At 37.2% G+C, this 27,719-nt stretch overlaps 1 protein-coding gene across 4 annotated transcripts; it reads left to right on the forward strand.

The window, feature by feature from the left end:
• The first annotated feature begins 6,478 nt into the window (after window positions 1–6,478).
• FRS8 (FAR1-related sequence 8) lies at window positions 6,479–16,554 on the forward strand. 4 transcript variants are annotated; one of them, XM_088220693.1, is made up of 3 exons: window positions 6,479–6,639; window positions 13,349–15,475; window positions 16,086–16,554. In XM_088220693.1, exons 1-3 carry the CDS (start codon window positions 6,571–6,573, stop codon window positions 16,095–16,097), a joined length of 2,208 nt encoding a protein of 735 aa, XP_088076819.1. In that variant the 5' UTR covers window positions 6,479–6,570; the 3' UTR covers window positions 16,098–16,554. The 4 variants fall into 4 exon arrangements, with proteins under 4 accessions (XP_088076819.1, XP_088076818.1, XP_088076820.1 ...); XM_088220692.1 differs by having other exon boundaries at window positions 16,091–16,554; XM_088220694.1 differs by lacking the exon at window positions 16,086–16,554 and having other exon boundaries at window positions 13,349–14,804; window positions 14,889–15,799.
• Window positions 16,555–27,719: the final 11,165 nt, after the last annotated feature.

Here is a 27,719-nt window from a genome sequence, read left to right on the forward strand (position 1 = left end):
CGAGTAGTTCATCTGGGAACATATCCAGGAAGTCTCGGACTACCGGAATCTCTTGAATACAAATTTCTTTTTTGGATTTACCTAGTTAGAGAAAACAGCAGAATTAAAGCACTTGTTAATAGGAAAATTTACCATGAGGGAACAAATGTTAAACAATTTTATTAATTTGTAAATGACTCCTCATTAGGAGGGTTGAATATAAGTTTCTTATGAAAATAATCTACAGTTGCGTGATACGCCGTTATCCAGTTCATTAATAGGATTACATCAAAGTCCCTCGTGTCAATATCTATTAGGTCCACACTCAATTTTCTATCTACCATATCTATAACACATACTCTGTATATAACCTCTCCCAGTAGTGTCCTACTCCAAGGAGTAGACAAAAATAATACAGAATCAAGTTTTTTAGGTAATACATTCAAGTTTGATGCAAAAGCATATGAAATAAATGAATGTGAGGTACCAGTATCAATCAAAATACGTGCAAGATGATTGCAGATAGTGTACGTACCCTGTATCACGTCTAAGTTGGCTTCTGCATCTTGCTGAGTGAGGTTGTAATCCCTGCCCTAGATAGGAGGTCTGGCCTGATTCTGATTCCTCGGGCACTCTTTCACATAATGTTGGGCACTCCCACATATGCATTAAGTATTGTTGAGGTGATAGCAGGATTGGTCCCTATGATCCTTGCCACAGTGTTGGCAAGTCCTGCCGCGTTCTTTTGTTGGAATCTAAGGAGGAGCTTGAGTCATTAGTCTAAGTCTTTTGTGCTGCTGAACAGGTGTAGTAGGTGCTGTTCTGCGATGTGAAACCGAGGGCCTGAGGTTCCCTACTGCTAGAGAAAAAATGCGAAGGTTCCTCTTAACTACCTGTGCTTTGGTCAGATTAGCCGAGTAAGTACTGAGCTCGAACACATACAACTGCTGTCTGATCTTAGGATGGAGACCCCACTCGAATTTTTTTGTCTTTTTGCCTTCATCGATCATGCTCTCAGGGGAATATGGGCCAAACTCTAGGAACTTTTGGGCATATTCTGATACAGTCATATCACCTTGGACCAGGTGTGCAAACTCCATTTCCTTCAGATATCGGAGATGCTCTAAGAGGTACTCTGCATTAAAGGCCATCAAGAATTGTTCCCAAGTGACTGAATCGGGGAGGGTGGCCTGCTTGAGTTACCACCAGCAGCCTGCCTCTCCCACTAGCATATAGGTGACAAATATGACTCTCTATTCGGAAATCACCCCAAGAGTCGTGAAAGCCTTCTCTGTCTCAGCTAGTTAGTACTCGACATCTTCAAAGGAGGATCCCCCTGCAAAAATAGATGGGTTTAGTCTTTTATGCTTCTCAATATAGTCTGGGTCCATCATGGGAGAAACTGGGTCCCATGGAAGAGGGATTGGATTGTGTTAGGGATGGACTGGATGGCCCTGTGGTGGTACTGGATGATACGGTGGAGGCACCAAACTGTACTGTGGTGGTGTCGGGTGATGCAGTTAGGGCACCGGGGTATACTGTGGTGGTGTTGGGTGGTACTGCGATTGGGGCACCAGATTATACTATGGTGGTGCCGAATGGTATTGTGAAGGAGTAAGGTCATACCAACGTGACTCAAGATCCTCTTACTACAAGAGTGGCTCAACCTGTGGTAGCGGGGGAGTGTCAGGTAGCTCATTTTTTTTCTCCCGGGCCTACTAGGCAGTAATGAGTCTCTTCAGCATTTCAAATAATCAGTCAACATCCTCTCGAAGTGAACTCTCCTCGGCTGCTCGATTTAGTGGGGGTCTTCCTCTCATCATCTATCTATACCTGCATTTCACAAGAAATGGTTGAGTCATAATTCATTCTTTGGTGTTTTCTAGGATTTTTGTGTAAGGAATGGTCCGAGGAATGCGGCTCTGATACCAACTGTAACGACCTAGAACTTGAAAGAAAGTAAATTATAAATTAAGTACGGAAGAGAAATAATAGTGTTAGGGTTTATATTCTTTACACAATAATTCAAAATGCCTAATAGGGCTACGGGAATAACCTTTCTAAAAGAACAACTAATAATTAAAGAAATAAATGAAGAGTAAATAAACTGAACATCCTATTCGCAACCCTCTTGTAGATTGGGATCTGAATCTTGGTACTCTTGATCTGAAATAGTTAATAAAAAAGTTAGATACACTAGCCCAACAATAATGTCACACTACTCACTGATACAAAAATGAAAGTTGGTAAAAATCATGAAAACAACTAATGGAGCTCTTATTTTAAGTAATTTCATTTATCATAAGTAAAATCATTTATTGTACACTTACCGTAGCGAAATTTCTAAAAACTGACCTATAAAGGCAATGGCACAAACAATCGCATAATATCATGTATAGTTAACCAGAACAACAACCTTTCCTTTTTACCAGCTTACTAGTATCCATGGGGGTTCATAGGGATGTTCTCACTACGCGTGAACCCTTATTCAATATTTCAATTAACCGGCCGTCCCCATACCCCATCCGGTATGAACGTCAAAGTACCAATCCTCCATACCCTGTTCGGTACAAGGGAACATCCACGGTAGGGTTCTCTGTATACCCGGTCTGTCCACCATCTCCCAGGATATCCAGTAGAACTACCATTCATTCACTCACTTAATCAAATAATTTCTCGTTTATATTTAATTTCTACTTCCACAATTTAACTGTAAATCATGCAAAACAAGCAATACATGCATTAAGAAAACACAACTAAATCATCTTACCAACTCCAACATATTATCATGCATTAAAAACTGTAAAATCAATCAAATAGGATAAACAGTGAATAATAACCAGTTCCGCCTCTATTAGTAACATGTGATTAATTATTGAAAAATTTTAAATTGTACAAAATACCACATTCTTCATAATTAAACTTTAATTCCATAACAGAAAATGGGGTGAGGGATTCTTACCCAAATCGGTTTCTGAATACTAAACTTTTGGCTGCGCCAACTGGCGGTCCTCGGGTTTCTTAAATTTTTCTTTGGAGATTAAAACATGCTCTAAATACCTAAAAATACCTCAAAAAACTCAAAATTGGTATTAGAACCCTTTTCGGCTAATTTCGGGATTCCGGCACAGCAGCGTTGCCCTGCTCTGACGACGGCACCACCGCTTACAACGGTGATTTTCCTCGGGTTGGCCATTTTTTGATAATTTCGGCCAGTTTTGTACTCATTCCTGCGAGAAAACACGTTAAGGGGTCTCGGTTTGCCAAAAAAAATAAAAAAAAGAAGCTTACCGGCAGTGGAGTTTTCTGGTACGGCGGCTCTGCCGGCTCACCTTCGCGGTTGGGCATTTTTCTTCGGTCAACATGTGGGAAATAAAATTTTAAATACAATTGTGAAAAAAATTACACGAAACGGGAATCGGAAAGGACCTCATCGGATGCGATTTTTGATTTTTCTCGTGACGGTACCACCGGGCTTTACCTGCGATTTTTCGCTCATCTGGCGATCCTTTTGCACTAATTTGGCCATGAGGGTGTTCAAAATCGAATTTCGAGCGAATGAGAAATTTTTTATCTTTTTTAGCGGTCGGAGGTGGCTCCGGCACGGCAGCGGGCCGCAATCGGTTCCCTTCTCGACAACAGGTTCTTCTTTTTCGGTGGGGGGTCTGGCGGCTAAGGTTAGGGTTTAGTATAAAGTGAGGTATTTATATTAGTCTCCTTTTAATTTGACTGTCTATCGCGTAGGATTTGGATTGTCCGATTGCATTTAAATAGAAAGTGAATCTAGACCATTTATTGCGATTTTATTTGAACCGTCTGATCGCGTTTAAATAGGAAGTGAATCTAGATCGTTCATCACGATTTGATTTGAGCCATACGATCGCATTTAAAGAGAGAACGGATCCGGACCATCCACACGCGCGAGAATAAATTCGGATTGTCCGATCGTGGTCACGCGGATTGCTAGTATGGCCTTTCGCGTGGCACTGCACAAGCGTGCCTTGCCACGTGGTGCGCTCCAGTTCGTCGGGGCTGTTGACTGAGCATCCTACGTGACATATTTTTCTTAAATTGTATTTTGACTTCCTAGTTTTCGATTTTTTTAAAAAAAATACCCCCAAAAACTAAATTTTTATCCCCTTTTTCCCGAAATTATTTTCAATTTCATGCTCCACCTATTTTTCTTCATTTTTACATTAAATAAAAATTCAAAAATTTAAAACTTATATTTATACATTAACTTTAAATATATTAAAATTAATTCTGGGTATTACAATAATAGTAAATGTTACATTTTACCTACTTACCAGTACCTCTGATGGTGCATATGGATTCCCTTTATGCGTGGACTCAATATTTAATTTATCAATTAACCAGCCGTTCTCATACCCCGTCCGGTAATGGGCGCCAAACGTACCACCGTCTCAATAGCCCGTATGGTATGAGAGTGAACTATACCTCCCAACCCCTTTTGGTATGAGATTTCTCAACCTCGTTCAACTGAGATAATGTCCACGGTAGGGTTTACCCTATGTACTGGGTCTGTACACCTTTTCTCATGATACATGATAAGTTTTTTATGCACATATTCACGTTATTAACTTGCCACAAATTACACACAATCATTTCATATTTACATATCGATAGTAAGACATGTAAACAGACAATATGAACAATTAAGAAAATAAGACTAAAATGTTTACTTCAAATCAATCAATAGATGAAAATAACAGTTAAACAATTAATAAGTGAGAGAGCAATTAAATTTAATAAATAATAGCAATTTAAGTAGTATAGGAATAAACAAGCAACACAGCTAGAGCAATTACATACTGATTAGTTACCGACCCCACTGGTGATCTGTATTTAATTAATCAGGAGTTTCTAATTTTTACAAAAATACACTGTTATTAATTATTAAACTTTATTTTACCGTAACGGGAGAAAAGAATGAAATATTCTTACTCCAGATCAGTGTTTGAAACACTACCTCTTTCAGCGCTTCCTAGCAGTTCTCAAGTTTCCTGAATTTTTTCTGCAGAAATAAAAAACACGCGTCACGTATTTTAAAATACCTCAAAAAGATCAAAAATAAGCATTTTTAATTTTTTCGACCGATTTTGGGTTCCAGCACGGGGGCGCCGCCTTGCTCCAGCGCTGACTCCGTCGCCCACGACAATTCTCCTCTCAGTTTGGCCGTTTTTTGCTAGTTTTGTCCAATTTTGCACGAAAACCTATAAAAAATGGGGTTAGACGGCTTTTGTTGGCCAAAAAAGGAAAACTCCGAGGCATTACCGGCGGAGGAGTCTTCCAGTGCGACGGCTCCGTCGTTCCTCTCTCGCAGTCGACGGTTCTCTTCGGTTGACCTGCACAAAAAAAAGATTAAGAGTACAATGGTAGAAAAATCAAAGGGAACGAGAAACGAAAAATAACTCACTGGAGCAATTTTTGGGTCGTGGCCGTGGTAGCTCGGCTGAGCTCCGCTATCGATTTATGGCTTCCATTTTGGCTTTTTGGCGCCAATATGGGTGTGGGAAAGCTTGAAATCAAATTTCGAACGAAAGAGGAGAAAAAATTTATCTCTCCAGTGTTGGCGGTGGCTCTGGTGAGGCAGCAACGATGGTTGGTTTCTTTCCAGCCGCCCTTCTTCTTCTTCTCCAGTGATGGCAAGTGCAACTAGGGTTATGGTTCCTTGGGATACGACACTTAAATACCCCCCTCCCCCCAGTCAATTTGGTTCATCCGTGCAGGGACACATGATCATCTCTTATATATTGGATCACTCTTATTTGGGGAATAATTTCGGATTGCACAATCGGATTAAATCTAACTGTTCGATCACGTCTGAAGAAGGAACAAATCTGGGTCGTCCGTGTGTGTGAGAGGAGATTTAAGCCGTTGGATCTACTGGCACGCGGATCGTCAGTGTGGACGCGCGTTCACTTGTCTACCACGCGGTGCACGGTGACCGGCCGCGCTGTTGACATGGTAGTCTACGTGGCCAACTTTTCATTATTTTCACTTTACCCCAGTTTTTCAGATTTCTTTTCAAATAGGTTGTTTCTTATTTCTATTTTGCTCATGATTTTTGAAAATATTTTCAAATGCATCCAAAACACAATTTTTCTTCAAAAATTCAACAAAAATATTAAAATTAAAATTTTTAATTTATTTTATTATTATAATTTAATTATTCCGGATCTAAATTCTGTGCCTAGGTGTTACAACTTACTTCGATCCAATTTGATCTTTTAATTAGATTTGATACAAGTTTTTAGTCCCAAATAAAATTATAAACTATTTGAGAAATGCAGAGTACGGATAACTCTAAATTCTATTTATTATAAAACATGCTCAAGAACCTATTGGGCCGGGCCGCGAGTGGGCATTATTGAAAATAAAGACAAAGACAAGGACCAAATAGCAAAAACAATTACAAAATCCGCACTTTACTCGAGTTGGCATTATTGAAAATAAAGGCAAAGACAAGGACCAAATAGCAAAAACAATTACGAAATCCGCGCTTTACTCGAGTGAAGTAAAACTAACATCCCATACTTTGACGTAAGGCAGTGCCCTTTCCCTGCAACCATGACCGGCGATAGCACCTTTTCTCCGACGGATCAGGCCTTGTCACCGAACGCCGATCTCGGTATGACGGTCAGTCTCTTCTCCGATCGCTTGTACTCTATCTTGTTGCTTTTCGATTATGTGTTTTGATGTGTGAGATTATCAGTTCCTCTTTCTCACCTGTAAAAACAATTAAAAAAAGAACATTTTAAGGTTTTGAAAATGACTTGACTCTCCTGTTCCTGATCATAACCTTGAAAGTTAACCCAGCAGTGTAATTTTTTTGGGACATAGTGTTTAGCGAGACAAAAGATGGATTTTCTACTTCTATTGTTTTTTTTCTTTGAAATTATAACGTTCTATTTTTGGGTTTCCGGTTCGACAGCTGAATTTCTTCTTAGGTTTTTCTTTTTTTCGGTGGGAAGTTGGGAATCTTAGTAGCTGAAAATGGTGTGGATGTTATAGAACTATTTTTAGGTGTTAAAATTGCAAAAATTAATGTGGTGATGTAGAGGGGTTGATGTGGATGACATAGGTGATTTGGGATTGTTTTTTGCTTGGTTTTTGATAGATGGAGCTGCATAAACAATTCCCATAAACAGTGCCGTACTGTACAGGGCCGGCCATGACTTGATCTCTCCATGTTTGCTTATTAAACTCCACTTTACTCTGGAGGTGATTGACCATGTTCTGACTGAAAAACAAGAATATATTCTTTTGTTCATATTTTCAGTAGTTACATTGATTTTGAATTGCAATCCAGTTTTATTTTTTTCAAAAAAAAGGGGGTTCCAGCAAACTGCTTGACTATGGTCTATATACTAGGAGACCATATTTTTGGGAAAGAAAATGAACTTGGAAGTTGGGACTTCAGCATAGAGAGAAGACCTTTGCCACCTGTGCTAGACACTAAACTTGGTCCTGGTTCGGCAAAGTTTGCTTTTGTTTCTGTATTTGAAACATGTTGGATTCTGCTTGGCTTGGTGAAAAAAGAGGAGGAGATGTTGCATTTGGCAAAGAAAATATGAGGACTTGGTGCATAGTTAACTGAATGCAGTATGTTTGGGTTGTGATACGGGAATGGATACAAGATGCTGTACATGGATGCTAAATTTCATATTCAAAGGGGGTCCACTTGGTATTTTATTCTGATAAGAATTTCAGTTGAATGACTTATTGAGGCTATCATTTGGATCATAAGCAATAATCATCAACTAAATGGATTCGTGTATTGGGTCTTGTTCTTTTTGCATGTGAAAAGATTCGAGGATTTAGATTCTTTTTATAGTTAAAAGAAGAACACCGGTATGTATGTTACAAATGCCAAAAGAACCTAATGTCAAGTTTTAAAGAGGATAATACATTATATAATCCAAGAAGAAATATTCTTGTATTTCAAAGAAAAAAAAGGAAAGAAATGTTCTATTCTTTTCATTCACTTAGTCACCTACCTTTTCTCTTTAATCCTCAACTAATCTTAATTTTAAAAGAAAATTTGTTAAGACATAAGCTCTTCACTCCCCCCCCCCCCCCACCCCTTCCCTCAATAACTTTGCTCTCTATATCTAATTTTACTCTACCTCAACTTTTCAACTTACTTCAATGCTTGTCAAAGCTAGCTTCATAGGTGTAGAGATTTCATTTGAAAAATAAAATCAGCGAATCTATACCACAAACCGGTTTGAAAAAGTTGGTACATATATGCTAGGGGGTTTAAGCGATCCCGATATCTATGGCTTGGTATTTTTGGTGAATAGGAAAAGTGTTGGTGCTAATGAGAGTAAGGGCAGAGCGAGAGTTTATCAGGTTTTTTTTTTTCAGGGAGAAGATAAAGGTTTAGGGTTGTTTTAGTGTACTCCAGAGTTTGGAGAATGAAACATTTTATATTTTTATGGCTTTTGTATTTTACCAATTATACTACATTTTGGAAGAGTTAAATGTGACCAAGAAGTTTGTGAGTTATTATGGTTGAAAATGATCTTGGGAGACCTAAGGATCAAGTGAGATGGTCCGATGAAACTCTATTTTGACAATAAGTCAGCAATTAGCATTTCCCATAATCTGTTATAGTATGACCGCACAAAATATATTGAAATTAAAAACATTCCATCAAAGAGAAGCTAGTATTCAAACAATTGCCAAGCTCGGGATGGTCAATGTCTACTCACCAGCTTGAGGGAAAATGTTGGAAAGTATATATGTAACTCAATGTATAACGGAATAATAATAAAGACTCATCTGTAATTAATTTTAAGGTTTCCTTTTCTATTCTCAAAGGTGTATATGCACAGGACGTAACCATTCAATAAAACGTCATTTATTCTTCCACAATTTATTTCTTTATTTTGGATCTAATAAGGATTTAAAGTTTTGGTTTAAAGTTTCAAATGGAAACTTGCGATAGTATATTAACTTTTAAGAAAAGACTATAGTATTGTAGTAACTTTAAATTTGTAGTTGAGAATTAATTAGTTATTCCCTCCTCGAGTTGCTTTCTTTCCATGGGAGGCCCTTTTGACCATTGACAAATTGATGAGAAGGGGAAAGATTATGGTGGACAGTTGCCATCTATGTAAAACCGCTGCTGGAGACTTGTAATCATGTACTCCTATGGTGTTCGGTAGGTACGAGCTATGGTCTATGGTTTACGGGTCATTAGAAATCAATTGAGTATGAGTGGTTCGGTTAGAGATAAATCTAGGTGTGGAAGGGTATTAGTGGGCGGAGGAAATAGGTGGACCTTATCCTGCTCACTATTTTTGTGTGGTTTGAAAGGAGAGGAATAAAAGAGCTTTTGAATGGGTATTGATGATAATGATTTTGATAGGGTTAGGAATATATGATTCCAGACTTTTGGTCTTTTGATTTTGAATCACTCTACTCAATGGATGTTTTAGGAGACATTATTGACATATTGGTAGATATATAAGTATTTTGTACAACAGTTGACACCCCTTTGGTGTCTGTTATTTAATGATATATATTATACTTTTTAGAACTGGAGGTGGAATGAAAGGTATCATCATGAATATTGATAAATATGTTCCACAAAAACTTTTTATTTTATTTTATTCTTAATTAATTATTTATGATTCACTAGTTCTTATCTTTTTTTTCAAAAGGGGCAATAAAAAATCAAGATATTCTAGGAAATTTTTTTCTATTTGGAATTTGTTTGAATATTTCCCCAATACTTTAAAAATATTCAAGTCAAGATATTAGGAGTTAAATGATATGACTAAGTTAATAGTAAAAACTAAATAATTACTTTTTTTATTAAGCAAGATTTTTATAAAGATATAAAAAAATTCAATTATTATTACATATTACAATAAATTATATCTATACATATATTAGGAATAGAATAAAGATTTACACTACAAAAAAATGCTTGATATGACTCATAATTATAGGATGAACAAAGGCGTTACCCAAGAAAATAAAAACTAGTTGTTTTGTTTATTTAGAATCATTAACTAGTTCATTGTGGAACTTATTTATGGTTTTTCACTACAATAAATGATACTTATACTTGTAAGAAAAACTATTATATTATACTTTTTTTTTTAAGATAGTATCTATAATCTAAAGAATAAAATAAATATAAATAAATAAGGAAATAGATAGGCGGATAAGATATAGGAAAGAATGATTCATTTTTTATTTCAAAAAGAAAGAATTAATTAGTTATTTAATTTATAAAGGTTTAATTATTAGGTAGTTGAATTCTAAATCTTAATATCAGTTGTTGGAGATTGTCTGATAGTTGTTAGAAATTATAAAAAATGAGTTGATAATAGGCTTAAATTCTAAACATCAATATTCATTATTGGAAATTGTCTGTCAAGCAAATTCTAAAGTTTGAAAATTCTAAACCTTAATATTTGTTGTTGGAGATCGTTTTACAGCTAATAAATTCAAAAGCTTGAACATAAATATCATACTGATCATTTAGTGTAACATCCTCCTAACCCAAAATTTAAACCTATTGGATTTCATATGACATCTGGCACCTTGAGTCAAATGAACCGTGTCTTAGGTAACTATGATGGAGATATGGAAAAGAGAAAATGGAGTAAAGATGCTGGAAAGGAATAAACTAAAAACATTGTTGAGATAGTTTTGTTGTAAGGCCAAGTTTCATGGTGTTAATCTAGTTTAAATCTAAAAACAACTTTCTTGGCTAAATTGTATGCTTACGGTTTTATTAAGTCAAGTTATTGCAGGAAAGTCGATTAAAGTCCTTGATAGTGGTGTTGCTTTGTGCGTGGCATTCAATTTCTTCCGGGGGATGAAGTTATTGGGAAGTTAGATATCATCACCTATAAGTAGGCCATAGTTCATATTCTCTTCTTAGGCTATAGCTTTCCAGAAGCTTTGTCGTGGTTGAGATGCCGTGTACAATAAAAAATGGTGGGAGAAATGATTAGAGACATTTTTCGTGGGCCAATTGGTCTCGTCTCTCCATTTTTTAGTGTTTGAGTTCTATAATGTGGGTTCTAATCCACTTTAGATGTTGAAAAAAGATGTCTTCTATGAGGTATATTTTTTTAGATCTAAAAAACTTCTGATGTAGGATACTTTCACAATTATACAATCAATAGAAAATAAGGAAATGGACATTACGGTTTTAGCAAATTTTATGGAGGAGAAAGAAGAGACTGGGAGGGGAAAAGAGAAGGAGAAAGGTGAGGGGAGAGGAATAGGGGAACAAGGGATGGAGGAAAAGAGAAGGGTTGGAGTAAGGAAGAGAAATCAGAGTATAGATAAAAAAATGCTTCAAAATCTACTGGAATTACAATGTGATCTTCATTATATGAAATATCTTTATATCAGCAAAAGAGGGTGGGGTTGTTAAAAAAGCCACTTGAAATTGACCCCTTGAAATTGCCATCATCTTCTCCAACAGAGTTTCGGTGGCATAAGTTGGTGACTTTATTTTCCACCTCTTTTTGCCACCACCTTTGCAGGCATGAAAAGTGAGGCAACTTGGTCGCTTGGTAGGGAGGCAGACATCTTGCAACCACCTTCATACCAATCAAAAGTGTAGCACAAGGTGCCACCTTATCCTAAGAAAAACAAAACCAAAAGTAACTCCTAACTCTAGCTGATGCCTCTGAAATAGACTATATAATGTAAGAGAAAATGTAGAAAAACATATTAAAAAAAAGTTCCTAAAACCAGAAATATTCTCTCTGCTTGTTTGCTTTCTGCATCACTTTGTTCTCTGCGTGCGAACTCTTGTTTCTATGAGGAAAGTTTCAAAACATAGATGAACTTCCTTTCATGCATCTTCTGAAAATTTTGACAGAAAAAAGTCAGCTTCTTTATAGTGAGGCTGGCTAAAATAAACCTGGGCTGAAACATACTCTTCATTATTAGTTTTATCTTTTGCCCCAATGTCTTGTAAGTTGAAGGGCTCAAGCATAAGCCAGTTAAGCCCCAAACATGCTTGGGGGGAGGGGTTATTTGTTGATCCTTAATGCTTCATGCACATGCTTGTGTTGTTGTAGTCATTCTTGATGTTGTCTTTTAAGACTGAATAGAAAGAGATGATGCGAGCCTAAATTCACTGGAAACAGTGGAAACCTTTTGAGAACTAATCAAAATTCAACAGAAACATAGAAAACCTCGCGAAAACTAATCAAGGGAAAGGAACGTAAACTCGTGATGCAAGACTAAGTGGGAGTTTCCTAAATGATTTTGAGTTCCTTATTCACGAGTTTGTCTTTTTCTGTTTTAAGTTGAGTAGTTTATTGTATCTTTTTTTTAATTTTTCTTAGGCAACTGTTATTCATTAGGAATCTAGTTATATTTAGGTCTTGAAAATTCTATTTCCTTTTTGATTTGGTCTATTTTTCGAGCTCTAATACTATCTTGTATTAGCCAATATATCAAGGGAGAGGAGTAACATAATAATCCACAATTTTTTTTCAAACTCAATAAAATTATAGTAATAAATTTGCTCACTTGATTTTCCTGGTTGTTATATTAGAATAATTGAGCTACTGCTTAATTTTTTCATTGTACAATGTTTTATTTCCTCTCTCAAATATCTTAATCTCCTCAAAAAACAAAATTTCTTCCCAAAAAGATATCTCACTCCTCCAATAAGGCAAATTGTTATCAAAGCGTAAATAGATCTAATTCAAATATGTCTTCAAGAGAGCAAGAGCCCCTAAGCTAAAGCCACATCAAACCCATAAAATTTTTGAGATTCAAAGGAATATAGATCAGATTAAACAGGGAAATACATTACCTATGAATTCGTCCTCTAGGAGTCCGATTTGAGGGGGCACAACCCATTTACAATGTACGTATATTTATTTTTAATTTTATTATTTTCAGGAAACTATTATCAATCTACGTATAGTTAGGTTTTCTATAGGATTTTATTTGCTGTCTTGTTAGGTTTAATTTTCTAGCATTAATACTATCCTATTTACATACGATAATCTCTCTCTCTTTTTCTTACCTGTTATACTGGAAGTATAAAGCAGCTGCTTGATTGTTTAATCACTTGATAACCTTGTTCCTATTATTTATCTCTGTAATTTGCTGAGTCAAACTTGTCCAATGAAATATTCATATTTTTATTAAATTCTCTTTTTGGTTATTGTTAATGTTAATATCATGATTAAGATGCAGCAAATAATTCAGCAAGTGATTATTCTATGTTTTTGAATGAAAATTCACTTCATATAAAAGCTTTAGTTAATAGAATTTTACTAAGTTAGTTGTTTGAGTCATTACTTGCATTACTCTTTTTTCTGACATAGCGGATTCATTCTCCCTTCAGATCGAAGAAGGTTCTCATAACAGTGAACAGCTGCTTGATGACGACGACAATGAACTTGGTATTGAAAGTAATGATCTTGATATTGTAGAAAATGACCTTGAGATTGAAGAGAATGACCTTGATATTGATGGAAACGGCCTTGAGATTGAAAGCAATGACCTTGAGAATGACTGTGATGGATTGCTTGATATTGACGGCGATGACCATGGAGATAATGGAGATGATATAGTTGTGGTTGATCATGAAAATGGTGTAACTGAAGGACAGGGCTATCTGCCACCAGTTGCAGGAATGGAATTTGAATCCTATGAAGATGCTTACAATTATTATAATTGCTATGCTAAGGAACTAGGGTTTGCTATCAGGGTGAAATCTTCATGGACAAAGCGAAATAGCAAAGAGAAACGTGGTGCAGTTCTCTGCTGCAACTGTGAAGGCTTTAAAACAATTAAAGAAGCAAACAGTCGTAGGAAGGAAACAAGAACTGGGTGCCTTGCAATGATAAGGTTGAGGTTAGTGGAATCTAATAGGTGGAGGGTGGATGAAGTCAAGCTTGAACACAATCACTCATTTGACCCAGAAAGGGCACAAAATTCTAAGTCACAGAAGAAGATGGATGCTGGGACTAAAAGAAAGGCTGAGCCCGCTGTCGATGTTGAAGTAAGAACCATCAAGTTATACCGAACACTTGCTGCTGATCCAATTAGTTATGGAAGCTCAATTTCTAATGAGGGAGAGATCAGTAAAAATATAGATCAATTAAGGCGCTTGAAACTTAAGAAAGGAGATGCTGAGATTATATATAATTATTTCTCCCGGGTTCAGCTTACTAACCCAAACTATCTCTACTTGATGGATCTCAGTGATGAAGGATGTTTGAGAAATGTGTTCTGGATTGATTCTCGATCAAGGGCTGCATATGCTCACTTTGGTGATGTGGTGGCATTTGATACAACATGCTTGTCAAAGAGATATGAGATTCCACTTGTAGCATTTGTTGGAGTGAATCACCATGGACAATCGATTCTCTTGGGCTGTGGTTTGCTTGCGGATGAGACATTTGAAACCTATATTTGGTTATTTAGAGCATGGCTTACATGTATGCTAGGTCGCCCTCCGCGGACAATCATCACGTATCAATGTGAAGCCATGCAAAGTGCAATAGCAGAGGTTTTTCCCAGGGCTCATCATCATCTGTGTTTGTCACATGTTATGCAAAGCATTCTTGAGAATGTCATAGGGTTGCAAGATTCTGAGACATTTCAAATGGCACTGAGTAAGATAGTTTATGGCTCTCTAAAGGTGGATGAATTTGAAATGGCTTGGGAAGATATGATATTGTGTTTTGGACTTTCAAATTATGAGCTTCTCCGAACTTTGTATGAAGATCGAGAACGATGGGTTCCAGTTTACCTTAGAGATTCATTTTTTGCTGGGTTGTTCCCTTTCCAACAAGGCAAGTCCTCCATGACCCCATTTTTTAATGGTTATGTTCATCAACATACTTCACTGAAAGAATTCTTTGACATGTATGATTTAGTTCTACAGAAGAAGTATCAACAGGAAGTACTTGCAGACATAGAGTCTAGAGATTCAAGCTCCTTGTTAAAAACAAAGTGCTTGTATGAGTTGCAGCTTTCTAAGATATACACAAATGACATATTCCAGAAGTTTCAGGAAGAGGTTTCAAAGATGTCTTCTTGTTTTGGCATTGCACAAGTTCATACTAATGGAGCGAGCATTACATTCACAATTAAGGAATGTGAAGGAGAAGGGAATCTGAGGGATGTCAGGAACTTTGAGGTTCAGTACGATAAAACTGGGCCAGAAGTTCGTTGCATTTGCGGTGGTTACAACTTCACTGGATATCTGTGCCGGCATGCTTTATGTATTCTTAATTACAATGGTGTGGAGGAAGTTCCGTATCAGTATATCTTACCAAGATGGAGAAAGGATTTTAAGAGACTGTATGTTGCAGACCCTGGATACAACAATGTTGATATCACTAACCCAGTTCAGTGGTTTGATCATTTGTACAGAAGAGCAATGCAGGTAGTTGAAGAAGGGATGAAATCGCAAGATCATTATACCGTTGCTTGGCAAGCATTTAAGGAGTCTTTGAATAAGGTCCGTCTTCTATCAGACAAGCCTGTATAATTAATATGTAGAATGAATATTCATATTCTTTGCAGCATTAATTTTCTCTCTTTATTTTTTCTAGATATATTATTTTATCCTGCATGTGGGAGGAATTGAATTTTGACCTCCAGGGTAGTAGATAGGACTTAACTAGTCAGCTAACTCTGGGTAAATTTATGTGAATTTTCATTTTTTAGCCAATACTCTCAGCCTTTTTCTGGTTGAATTTTATATTTAGATCTCATCTTGTAAATTATTTCATGCAAATTGAAAAATAAAATGAAAATCAAATTGACTAATTTGATTTAGTTTCTTTTGGTTTTTCAACCCAAAAATACAATTTAGTTTGTAAATTAAACCTTCTTTTTGTCAGTCCTATTTGTGAACTCCTTGGAAATACAACTCCAAGTATTTATGCTTGGTAGAGTTCAAGTATTTATGCCCGGGAATGTTTGGATGAAGGGAAAATGGAGAAAGGAAAGAAGAAAATCGTGTGTCTTTCCCTTTTTTCTCGTTTTCTTTTTTGAGTGGCTCTTATCTTTTGATGGAAAGGGATGATATCATTAATAACATAATAAACTTACAACCTGAAATATAGTATAGGAGATAAATACTACAAAGTGATGCACATAATCCCAGTTAGCAAAAGGATGGACTTTAAATGGACAAGATGTTTTTGTATGGCCTGAGAAGATTGAGCTGAAAGATGGTGCTTGTGGGTGTTGAAAGAGAAATGGACAGGTTCCTATTCTAGCCCCATAAATGACATTTGATTTGTTGCAAACTAAAAAGCCAGAAGGTGAACCTTGTGCATCTGTCCTTCCTGTACGTGCGAAGACTAATCAGAGGGAGCCTACCCTTGGTGTTAGAAGAGAATGGCAAGCAATTTTGGTATGTGGACGGTCTTACTTGAACATAATCTATTCTATAGGCTTTGTATCTATGTATTCTTGAGTTCTAAGGAGATAGAATTTTAAGTGTAGTGGATGAATCATGACTGTGATCAGAGTGTGATTAATGGTGGAGATGGTTTTTGAACCGTTGATCAAATGATTGTTCTTAACTGAGTTTGATTTCTATTTAGTTGTTTACTCAGTTATCTGACAGATAAATTAAATATTTTAAAAATAATTATTTTTTTAAAAAAGTGATCCTTAAATTAGAAGTAATGATTGTATACTGAAATGATAAAAGATTGATTGATTCTCAAGCAAGTGAAGTTAGTGAATTTGACAACGTTAAAATAGTTAGTGGTGAACAAAGGCTTGTACAAACTTCATAGTGAGGTTACAAGTTGGAGCATTTTATTTGGAATTGGACTCTCATTCTGAAAGATCTCTTGATTTGTGTACAACCAAATTAGATTAAGAAGTTTGAAGTAAATATGAAAATGGGGTACCACAGCTAATGGTGGTAATTATCTTGAGACATACTTGTTGGTTTATATAGCTTAACATGAGAAAACTTAAATTATGTCGAAAGAGAATAGTCTCTAAATCTATGCGTGTGTAATCCTCAGGGCGATGAAAACCAAATAGATCATACAAATTGACATTGTAGAAAAAGGTGTGTATAACTTTCTTTACTTTGCATACAGAAGATACACATTGATTTAAATTTCTAAGACTCAGAGGCATTGATTTTAAGTTATATTAACATTACTTTAAGTAAGATTTTGAAAGAATATTGTAACAAGTTAAAGTGATGAAATTAGAGCTTGATATTTTGATTACATAGATATATGAAAATTAAAGATGTAAGTATCTTGGTGTAGTTTACTCTAATTCAAATAAGTGATTTCATTTTTTGGTTCAATATTTTTTCAAAAAGCATTGAAAATTTCAATTTGAAATCTTTTAATTTTATTCTTGAGATTTTATATATGAAAAATTATTTTGTAGCGATTTTAAAATTTTTTGGAAGTCGGATAAATTTTTAAATAATTTTTTTAAAGAAATGTATATTTAAGTAAATTTTATTATGAATTTCTATGTGAAAAAATATTTTATGAAACATTTTTTAGAAAAAAAAATTAGAAAAGAAATTAGATGAAAAATTATTTTAAAATAACGAATGGAGCAGAGTCTGTAATGACCCTGAAAATCCAAAAGAAAATATATAATAATTTAAGTGTGGAAGCGAAATAAAATGTTAAGGTTTACATTCATTACACAATAATTTAAAAGTAGTAAATAACATCACAGAATTAATTTTTTGAAAAAAAATACGAGAAATAAGGAAAACAAATGGAAAATAGAAAATATTTAGCATATACTTGCAATCTTTTTGCGGATCGAGTTCTGGAACCAGATCCTTTTGATATGAAATGGTTGAATAAAGAATGAACTACATTAACCTAGTAAAGATATCACACTATATCACCGACACATAAGTAAAAGTTGGTATAAAATTAAAAACTATTAATTGAGCATTAAATTTAGTGAATTCATTTATCAATCATAAAATCATTTCTCGTTCACTTACTATAGTAGAATTTATGAAAACAACTTATGAAAAATAATAATATCATACATATAATAATTTCATAAACAATCAGTAACATAGAACGTATTATAAATCCATATTCATTAACAATAAACCAAACCATAATTATTTCTCTTTTCAGCAGCCTACTAGTATCCATGGGGGTTCATAGGGATGTCCCCGCTATACGTGAACCTTTTTCTTTAACAATATCAATTACAGGGCCGTCTCCATACCCCGTCCGGTATGAGCGCCAAAACAGTAAACCTCAATACCCCGTCCGGTATGAGGGTGAAGCGGGCCATTCCCATACTCCGTCCGGTATGAGCACCAAATTATTCAGTCTCCATACTCCGTCTGGTATGAGACAACATTCACGATAGGGTTTCCTATATACCCGGTCCGTCCACCATCTCCTAGGATATCTGGTAAGACTTCTTTTTTATTTAATCATTTAATTATACAATTTCTTTACCGTTTTCTTTTAGTCTCCATTTCCAAATCAAACATAATTACATAAGCAAATAAATATGCATCAGCTAATGCAATCATGTCTCAAATCCCAAACCAAACAGTAGTAGCAATTCATGCATTCAAACCATAAAATAAATCGATAAGACACTATCATGCTTTTAGACTATAAAATATATCAACAGAGATTAACAGAGAACAATTTATAATTTGGGCTCCATTAGCAATCAGTAATTAATTATGTATGGTTACTAAAATCGCACAAAATATCACATTATTATTTATTTAAACTTCAATTCTATGATAAGGAATAGGGTGAAGGATCTTTACTCGATTTAACGCTGAAGAGCTAAATAGTTTACTACCCCGACGGGCGGTCCTTAGGTTCCATGAATTTTTTCTCCGGAACTGAAATGCGCTTATAATACCTACAAATGTTTCAAATAAATCTAAAATAAGTCTCAGGGCCCACTCGGCCAATTTTAAAAATCCAGCACGGCGGCTCTGTCGTGTTCCAGCAACGGTGCTGACGCCTGCAGCAGCGGTTCGCCTCGGGTCGTTCGTTTTTGCATCAATTCCTGCGAGCAAACACGTTATAGCGCCTTGGTTGGCTGAAAAATATGAAAAATTGAAACTCGTCGGCGGCAGGGCTCTCCGATGTGACGGCTCCTCCAGCTCACGTTGCGGTTGGGTGTTTCGCTTTGGTAAACCTGTAGAGAAGAAAATGGTAATCACAATAGTGAAAAAATTACACGAAACGGGAATTGGGAAGGGCCTCATCGGAGGCGGTTTGTGAAATTCTCTGTGACGGTGACGCCAGACTTTGCCGGTGTTTTTGGGCCAATTGACCGATCTTTTCACTCTGATTTAGCCATGGATGAGCTTAAAATTGAATTTCGTACAAAAGAGAAAGTTTTTACCTTTTTTGGCAGTTGGAAAGCGTTGCAGTATGGCGGTAGGTGGCAGCAGTCGGCTCCCCGACAGTTGGGTCGTCTTCTCTGGCGAGGGATTCTGGTGGCTAGGGTTAGAGTTTGGTGCGGAAGGGGGTTATTTATATCCATTCGCTTTTGATCTGTGCCGTCCATCGCGTTTGATCTGGACTGTCCGATCACGATTAAATAGGGATTGAATCTGGACCGTTCATTGCGATCCAATATGGGTCGTCCATCGCAACTCACTCTGGATCGTTCGATCACTTTTGAATCTGACCATTCGATTGCGTTTGGGAGGGAGAGCATCCAAGCCGTGCGTGCGTGCGGTAACGGACCTCAGCCGTTCGATCGCGCGCACGCAGTCGCCTGTCTGGCCTTCTGCGTCAGCGACTCTGCCACTTGGCACGTCCTGGTTGGTCAGGGCTGCTGACTCAGCGTATGACGTGGCGAAATTTTTAAGAATTACGTTTTGGCCTCTATTTTTCGATTTTTCTTTCAAAAATACCTTCAAAACTCAAATTTTCATCCATTTTTCCCAAAATTATTTTCAATTAAATCCTCCTTACATTTTATTTCATTTTTTTACTCTAAATTAAATAAAATAAAATACAATAATAGAAAATAAAAAGAAAAAAAGTAAAAATTTATATTTATTAATTTTTAATCCCCAAAAAGAAAATTGTGGGTATTACAACTCTCCCCCCCCCCCCTTAAAAGAAATTTGGTCCGTCAAATTTGTCTCTCACTCTCAATCGAACAACTGGGAGTACTGGACTCTAAAGTCTAATTCTAGCTCCCATGTAACCTCTCTCGGTCTGTGGTTCTGCTATATGATCTTTATAAAGGGAATTTTTCGGTTGCAGAGTAATATACTCTTTTGATCCACAATGCCAACCGGTACTTACTCGTAGGATAGATCCTCTTGGAGTGGAAGAGACTCGTGGGCTAAGACATGAGAGTGGTTTGGGTTGTACTTGCGTAGCATGGACACATGAAACACATTGTGGATCATGAAAAGTTCTGAAGGCAGTGCTAGTCTGTAAGCAGCAGTACCAATTCTGTCTAAGACTTCAAATGATCCAATAAATCGAGGGTTCAGTTTCCACATCTTACCAAATCTATTGATTTTCTTGAAAGGAGTGACCTTAAGGAACACCCGATTGCCTTTCTCAAATTCCAAATCTCTCCTCCGGGTGTCTGCATAACTCTTCTGCATGCTCTGAGCCGTCTAAATGTTCTTCCTAATCTTAACTATTTTAGATGTAGTCTCCTCTACCAGATTTGGGCCGAATAGTTTACTATTGTCTACTTCTTCCCAATAAATCGGTGATCTGCATGGGCGCGCCTATAACGCCTCATACAGAGCCATGCCAATACTCACTTGGTAGCTGTTGTTGTAGGTGAACTCTATCAGGGGTAGATGGTCATCCCAATGGCCCCCGGAATTAAGAACATAAGCTCGGAGCATATCCTCAAGTGTACGGATTGTCCTTTCTGACTGTCCATCGGTATGAGGGTGGAATACAGTACTAAGGACAACATCGTTCCCATGGTTTGCTGAAAGTTATTCCATAACTGAGAAGTGAACCTGGGATCCCTGTCGGACACTACTATCACTGGGACTACATGTAACTATTTCCTATATATACATTCTTGCTAATTTGTCCAATGGATCGGTTATTCTGATGGCTAAGAAGTGGGAAGACTTGGTAAGCCGGTCAACAATTACCTAGATTGCATCATGTCCTAAGCGTGCCTTAGGTAATCTTGTTACGAAGTTCATGGTGATATGTTCCCACTTCCATTCCAGGATCGGTAATGGCTGAAGTAGCCCGCCTGGACGTTGATGCTTTGTATTGACCTCCTGACATACCAAACACTTAGAAACAAAGTCAGCTATATCTTTTGTCATCCCATTCTACCAAAATCGGGGTCGCATACTTTGGTACATTTTAGTGCTTCTGGGATGCATGATAAACTTTGAGCTATGGGCCTCTGTCATGATGTCCCTCTTTAACTCACTGTCACCTGGAACACACACCCTGTCCTAGAATCTGAGTAACCCATCGGTGGAGATTCGAAATTCTAAGCTAACTCCCTGTTCTGCATCTCTCTTGAGGGCTACTAGGGTGGAATCGGCGGACTGAGCTTCCCTTATTCTCTTGATTAACTCAGGCTGAACGGTCAGACGACCCAAATATGTGGCTCTCCTCAAGTCCTGAAGCCGTACCTGTTGTGTGGCCCAAATCTGCCTATATTTTGAAACCATCAAATGGGCTAATGTACCTGCACTTTTTCTGCTGAGTGCATCGGCTACCACGTTGTCCTTACCCGGGTGATACAAGATGTCGCAATCATAGTTCTTAAAAAGTTCTATCCACCTTCTCTGACGTATGTTGAGATCTTTTTGAGTGAATATGTATTTCAAACTCTTGTGATCGGTATAGATCTGAAAAGTCTCTCCATATAAATAATGGCGCTAAGTCTTCAAGGCGTGTATGATTGCTGCAAGCTCTAAGTCATGGGTGTGATAATTTTTCTCATGATTCTTCAATTGTCTGGACCCATAGATTATGATATTCTCATGCTGCATTAGAACATAACTCAGACCTAGGTAGGAGGCATTACTGTAAACTGTATATCCCCCCAATCCACTCAGCAATGCCAACACAGGTGCAGTAGTCAACCACTTCTTTAGCTCTGATAAACTTCTTTCACAGTCCTCATTCCACTCAAACTTGACATTTTTCTTTGTGAGCCGAGTTAGGGGAGCAGCTAGACTAGAAAACCCTTCCACAAACCTGCGATAATAACCCACCATCCCCAGAAAGCTACGGATTTTCTTAACTGATGTTAATTTTTCCCAGCTGAGCACTATTTCAACCTTTTAAGGGTTCACTGATACTTCATCCTTTGATATGATGTGTCCTAGGAAGGTGGTCTGCTCAAGCCAAAATTCACACTTACTCAACTTTGCATACAGCTTCTTTTATCTGAGGACCTGCAAAACCTGAGCTAGATGGTGAGCATGTTCCTCTCTACTTTTTGAATAAACTAAGATATCTTCGGTGAACACAATAACGAACTGATCTAAGAATTGTCTGAAAACCCTGTTCATCAAGTCCATGAAGATGGCTGGGGCGTTGGTTAGTTTAAATGGCATGACCAGAAACTCATAGTGTCTGTACCTAGTTCGAAAGGCTGTCTTGGAGATGTTTTCTGTCCTGGTTTTCATCTGATGGTAATCTGAACGCAGGTTAATTTTGGAGAAGACCTAGGCACCCTGCAACTGATCGAAGATGTATCAATCCTTGGAAGGGGATACTTGTTCTTGATTGTGACTCTGTTCAACCCTTTGTAATCAATACATAACTTTAACGTCCTATCTCTATTTTTGGCAAATGTGACTCGGCACCCCAAGGGAACACACTATGTCGGATAAAACTACTGTCCTACAATTCAATGATATGTTTCCTCAGTTCTTCCATCTCAACACAGCTCATGCGGTAAGGAGCAGCCGAAATAGGATGGGTGCCTGGCTCGAGATCTATAGTGAATTCGACTTCCCTGTCCACTGGCAATCTGGGTAGTTCATCCACAAATATATTTGAAAAGTATCGGACTACTGGAATCTCTTGAATACGATTCTCTTTCTTGGGTTTGCCTAGTTAGATAAAACAGTAGGGTTAAAGTACTAGACAAATAAGAAAATTTGCCATGAAAGAATAAATGCTAAATGATTTTATTAATTTGTAAATGACTCCTCATTAGGAGGATTAAATACAACATTCTTGCTAAAATAATCTACGGTGACGTGATACGTCGCTAACCAATTTATTCCTAAGATTACATCAAAATTCCTCGTGTCTAATTCTATCATGTCCACACTTAATTTTCTATCTGCTATATCTACGACACAAGTCTTGTAGACAACTTCTCCCAATAGTGTCATACTCCCAGCAGTAGACACAAACAATAGAGAATCAATTTTATCAGGTAATACATTAAATTTTGATGCAAAAACAGGTGAAACAAATGAATGCGATGCACCAGTATCAATCAAAACATGAGTAAGATAGTTACTAATAGTGTACATATCCTATACCACGTCTGGGTTGGCTTCTGCATCCTGCTGGGTGAGATTGTAAGTTTTGCTCTAGATAGGAGGTCTGCCCTGATTCTGGTTCCTTGGGCACTCCCTCGCATAATATTGGGCACTACCACATATGCGATAAGTGTTGTTGAGGCGGTAGCAGGGTCGGTCCCCATGATCTCTGCTATAATGCTGACAGATCTTATCGCGTCCTACCACTGGAGCCTAAGGGGGAGCTTGAATCACCGGTCTGGGCCTCTTGTTCTGTTGAACAAGCACAGTAGGTGCTGGTCTGCGGGGTGGAGCTGAGGGTCTGAGGTTCCCTGCTGCTTAAGAGAGGGTGCGGAAGCTCCTCTCCACTAGTTGTGCCTTGGCCAAAATGGCTGAATAAGTCCTAAGCTCCAGCACAGGCACCCAGCCTATTTCGGTTGCTCCTTACCGCATGACCCGTGTTGAGACGGAAGAACTGAGGAAACAGATAATTGAATTATAGGACAATAGTTTTATCCGACATAGTGTGTCCTCTTGGGGTGCCGGAGTCACCTTTACCAGAAAGGGAGATGGGACGTTGAGGTTATGTATTGATTACAAAGGGCTGAATAGAGTCACAATCAAGAACAAGTATCCCCTTCCCATGATTGATGACCTCTTCGATCAGTTGCAAGGTGCCTAAGTCTTCTCCAAAATAGACCTGCATTCAGGTTATCATCAGGTGAAAATCAAGACAGAAGATATCGCCAAGACAGCCTTTCGAATCAGGTACGGACACTATGAGTTTCTGGTCATGCCATTTGGACTAACCAACACTCCAGTCATCTTCATGGACTTGATAAACAGGATTTTCAGACAATTCTTGAATCAGTTTGTTATTGTGTTCATCGATGACATCCTGGTTTATTCAAAAAGTAGAGAAGAAACATATAATAATTTAAGTGCGGTAGCGAAGTAAAAGGTTAAGATTTACATTACTTACACAATAACTTAAAAGTACTAAACAATATTACGGAATTAATTCTTTAAAAGAAATACGAGAAATAAGGAAACAAATAAAAAAGTAGAAAATATCTAATATTTACTCGCAATCTTTTTGATGATTAATTTTAATCCCCAAAAAGAAAATTGTGGGTGTTATAGAGTCACTATGAGTAAATATGTAAATGATGTGAGACTCACTGTAAAAAAAATGTGACAATATGAGAATTATATATGCGCAACTTATATTTTGTAAACATATTTTTTACGCATTTTTTATGCATTTAGTGTTATAAAACTTATTTTAATTATGTTTAACAGTTAGTTTGACTTTGATATTTCTAAAGGATTTTAATCTACATTATTTTTTATGATTTTAAATAGCTACATTTAAATTTTGAGAGGAAAAAACTCTTTGCATTCTCTTAACTTCAAAACTATAAATCTCCTTATATTTTATATTACTATCTTCTATCAAATGAAAGATTTTTGAAGTAGTATTTAAAAATTTCTTTAAACTTTTAGACACTGTCTATATATTCATCTTTTAAACAATTTTCGGAGACTTTAAAACGAAAACTTGATTTAATCATTTGTAAAATATACTGTAATACCCAAAGATTTTTCTTTTATTTTTATTTTTATTTTATTTTATTTTATTTTGGAATTTTGTTTATTTTATTTTATTTTAATAATTAATTTATAAGGTTTTAATTTAATTTAATTTAATTTAATAGAAATAAATAATAATAATAATAATAAAATGAGATAAAATTATTTTTGGGATTTAATTGAAATTGAATTTGAGAAAAAAATGGTGAAATTTTGGATTATGAGGGTGTTTTTGAAAAGAAAATAAAAAATCGGGAGTCAAAACGCAATTTAGAAAAATAGCGCCACGTCAGCAGTCGCGTCAACAGGCCGATCAGCAGCCCCGGCCAACCAAGAGGCGCCGTGTGGCAGGGACACTGACGCAGAAGACCACGCGGGACGAAGACACGTAGACAATCCGCGTGAGCGCGATCGGACGACCCAGATCCGTTCCCACGCGCATGGACGGTCCAGATCAAAGGTGCGCGTGGACGGCCCAGATATCACGCGTGCGGACGGTCCAGATTTGATCATGCACGGACGGCCCAGATCGCATCGCGATGGACAACTCAGATTTATTTCTAATTTAATCGCGATCGGACGACCCAAATTAAATCATGATGGACGGCTCAAATTGAAAGGGGAGGGTTATAAATAATCGCATCCACACCCAATCCCAAACCCTAGCCGCCAGAACCCTCGCCGGAGAAGATGACCTAGCCAACGGAGGAATCGGCCGCCGCAACGGAGGATTTTCTGGCTGCCAAACGAGGTAAAATTTCTCCCCTTGGCTCATTTTTTGATGCTGAACCTCCCTGTGGCCAAATCGGAGCCAAACCACCAGCCGATTATCGGAAAATACCGTCGAAGTCCAATAGCGCCGCCGCGGGTTTCCTCAGTTTTTGCCTCCGATGAGGCCTTTCTCGGTTCCCGTTCGATGTAATTTTTATACCACTGTGATCACCGTCCTTTTCTCTACAGGTTGACCGGAGCAAAACACGAAATTGCAACTCGCGCTGGAGGAGCCGTTGTACCCGAGAGCTTCGCCACCGGTAAGTCTCGCTTTTTTGGAATTTTTTGGCCCACCGAGGGCCCTAAGGGTGTTTTGTCACAGGAATCAATGCAAGTTTGGCCGAATTCGGCTAAAAACAGCCAACACGAGGTGGATCGCCGTCATGGGCGGTGGCGCCATTGCTGGAGCACGGCGGAGCCGCCGTGCTGGAATTCCAAAATTGGCCGAAAAGGCCCTAGGTCTGATTTGGGATTTTTTGGGGACATGTGCAGGTACCGGAAGTGTGTTTCAGTTTTCAGAAAAAAATTCAAGGATTCTAGAGACTGCCCGTAGGGCGCAGTGAGAACCCGATTTCATACTCTGAAACAAGTAAGGATCTCTCACCCTATTTCCTATCATGGCATTAAAGCTTAATAAATGATTAAACGGTATTTTATGAATTTATAGATATGTATAATTAATTAAGATTGCTAATGGGGCCCGAACTTGATGTATTTGTCGGTCTGTTTCTGTTTGATGTATTTTACAGTCTAAATGCAGTATAGTATCTGATTGTTTATTCTGTGGTTCCGTATGCATGAATAACTATTTAATCTATTATGATTTTAATTATTGTGAACTCGATGTTGTGTTGCCTTATTTAGTGTGCTGGGTTATGTATTTATATTTATTGGGTAATTGAGACTGAGAAAAATAAGGATAGTATGTAAATTTATAAGTGGATAAGTCGACAGTCTCACTAGATATCCTGGGAGATGGTGGACGGACCGGGTCCATAGGGAACCCTACCAGGAACGTGGTCTCTCATATCGGACGGGGTATTGAGACTTTATGTGTTTTGACGCCCATACCGAACGGGGTATGGGGACGACCCGTTTCACTCTCATATCGAACGGGGTATTGAGGTTTATGGTTTTAGCGCCCATACCGGACAGGGTATGGAGATGGCCCTGGAATTAAGTTATTAATGTGAATGATTCACGTGTAACGGGGACCCCCTATGGATCCCCATGGATACTAATAGGCTGATAAAAGATGAAATTTGTTGCCTGATGATTGAAATACAAAAGCATGATATGTGTTATGTTACAGAGTGTGCGTGATCTTATAATATTTATGATATAATTATTTTCATGAATCTCACCGAAGTAAGTGGACAGTAGAGAGTTTTATTATTGATAAATGAGTTTGTTATAAATTATGCTCCATTGGTCGTTTTTGTTTTCTACCAACCTTTACTTCTGTGACAGTGAGATAGTGCGATGTCTTTACTGGGCTAGTGTAGGTCATTCCTTACTTAACCATTTCAGATCAGTAGGGCTTGGTTCCTGAGCCCGTTCTGCAGGAAGACGACGAGTAGAAGCCAAAGAATTTATTAGTTTTCCTTATAGCATTCATTCATAATATTTCTTTTAAGTTAGTTTATTCTTTCATACGTTTAATTCGTTTTGGTTATTGTGTAAGGGATGTTAATCATAATCTATTTTATTTTGCTTCCGCACTTAGAATAAATATATACATTTTCTTTTAATTTCCAGGGCCGTTACATATACTATCTTCTTATTGAGTTTTAATGTAAAAATCTTCATTTTGTGAAATCTTACTTTAAATTATTCTTTCATATATTTAAAGTTCGAAAAGATAGTTATTTTGCAAGAGTTATTGTGAGCAAAACTC

This window comes from Carica papaya, chromosome 5, assembly GCF_054855325.1.
Source record: "Carica papaya isolate Zhongbai chromosome 5, ASM5485532v1, whole genome shotgun sequence".
NCBI classification, from domain to species: Eukaryota; Viridiplantae; Streptophyta; class Magnoliopsida; order Brassicales; family Caricaceae; genus Carica; species Carica papaya.

Excerpts from the sequence above, each read along its gene's own strand:
- FRS8 (XM_088220691.1), top strand. The coding sequence starts at position 6,571 with ATGACCGGCGATAGCACCTTTTCTCCGACGGATCAGGCCTTGTCACCG. Across the intron at positions 6,640-13,348 it reads ACGCCGATCTCGGTATGACG|ATCGAAGAAGGTTCTCATAA; the intron begins GTCAGTCTCTTC and ends TTCTCCCTTCAG.